The sequence below is a fragment of the Entelurus aequoreus genome, linkage group LG04 (assembly GCF_033978785.1).
Source record: "Entelurus aequoreus isolate RoL-2023_Sb linkage group LG04, RoL_Eaeq_v1.1, whole genome shotgun sequence".
Taxonomy (NCBI): Eukaryota; Metazoa; Chordata; class Actinopteri; order Syngnathiformes; family Syngnathidae; genus Entelurus; species Entelurus aequoreus.
In genome coordinates, this window is record NC_084734.1 from 13,219,764 (window position 1) to 13,221,164 (window position 1,401).

The 1,401-nt window shown below is 54.5% G+C and overlaps 1 protein-coding gene across 1 annotated transcript in view; it reads right to left on the bottom strand.

Moving 5' to 3' along the window:
• The window catches only part of ccdc85b (coiled-coil domain containing 85B), a 1,984-nt gene extending 852 nt beyond the window's left edge, over positions 1–1,132 (bottom strand). Inside the window, exon 1 of the mRNA XM_062043433.1 lies at positions 1–1,132. This exon is cut by the window's left edge and continues 852 nt beyond it. Within this exon, the coding sequence (XP_061899417.1) occupies positions 1–575 (575 nt within the window). The 5' untranslated portion in view covers positions 576–1,132.
• Positions 1,133–1,401: the final 269 nt, after the last annotated feature.

Genomic DNA, 1,401 nt, shown 5'->3' on the forward strand with positions numbered 1-1,401 from the left:
AGCTGGTCCGGACTCCCCACGCTGCCCGTGCTGGAGCTCCCGTCCCCCAGGTCCCGGGCCACCATGCAGGGCAGGGCCAGCTCGGTGGATCCGCCGGGGCTGGAGTCGCCCCGGCTGACGCACTCCTCCTCCAGCACCAGGCACAGCTCCTTCAGGTCCAGGTTCTCCTTCACCAGGCCGTCCTGCAGGCGCTCCAGCTCGGCCAGCTTCTTCAGGTAGCCGCCCAGGTCCTCGCGCATCACCTTGGCGGCGTGGTGGCCGAAGAGCTGCCACTCCCGCGACAGCTTCTTCACCTTCAGCCGGTCGTCGTCCAGGAAGCAGCACAGGTCCCTCAGCTCCACGTTCTCCTCCTGCAGCCGCTGGTTGATGACTTTCAGCTCCCGGATCTCCAGGAGGTGGCCCTGCAGCTGCTTGTTCACCTCCTTGATGAGCCGCCCGCGCTGGATGAGGGCCGAGATCTTCTCCGACTCCTCCTTGCGCAGGCGACCCAGGAGCTCCTCTTTGGTGCACGCCAACAGGTCCTGGTCGGACATCTTTGACAGCTCCCTGTTGGGGAGCTCACTTTCGGCGCTCATCTTCTTTTGGAGGGGGGGGGGGGGGGGGGGGGTTCCTGAGGACGGAAAAGGCGGTTCAGGAGCTCAACACCTTCATCCGGGTGCAAACATCACACTGGAATAGAAGAAGATCTACAACGCCGTATGCTCCTCCAATGCATGCCAAAAAATGCAACCTTCTTCCTGCAGGCCTCCACAGGAAAATCAATGCAATTGTGCTCCCCCCCCCCCCCAAAAAAAACGTATTTAAAAAAGAGCAGCTTGCAAAAACCTCCCTCGATCCGTCTTTTTTAATCCATTAGGCTGCGATGATGTTGTGTTTTTTTTGTTTTTTACCGATTGTCCTCCGCTCGCCTCGGCTCAATGAACTCCCCCAGGTCCGTAAAAAAGGGGGGTGGAGAAAGCAGCGGATTGTCACGAACTTCTCACGACCACGCGTGTAAAAACAAAATGTAAAAAATAGTCCGTTTTTCTCAGCTTCATGGCAGGGTTTGCGCTCATCGCCGGGCTGGAAAGGTCCGCACAACAATGTCCGCCTCCGCCACTTTCACGGTTGTGACTCTGCTTGTGGCTAACGGCGTCAAGCTAAAAAACTTTACCGGAAACTTCTGTGTAGGTGCTTCAAAGCAAAAGCAGACATGTTATAATGCTCAAGCTCAAGCGACAGGTTGTTGGTAAAAGAGACGAATGTTTACTCTTCAATTAAATAAAATGAGAGTTAAAGCGGTATTTTTAACAGGTTCCCTTCCAATCTTGATTTTTTTTGCTATTCAATAGTGTTTTATTGTTTTATTTTACAGGAAACACTCAGTGTTCCGCCTCCGCCACTTTCACGGTTGTGACTCTG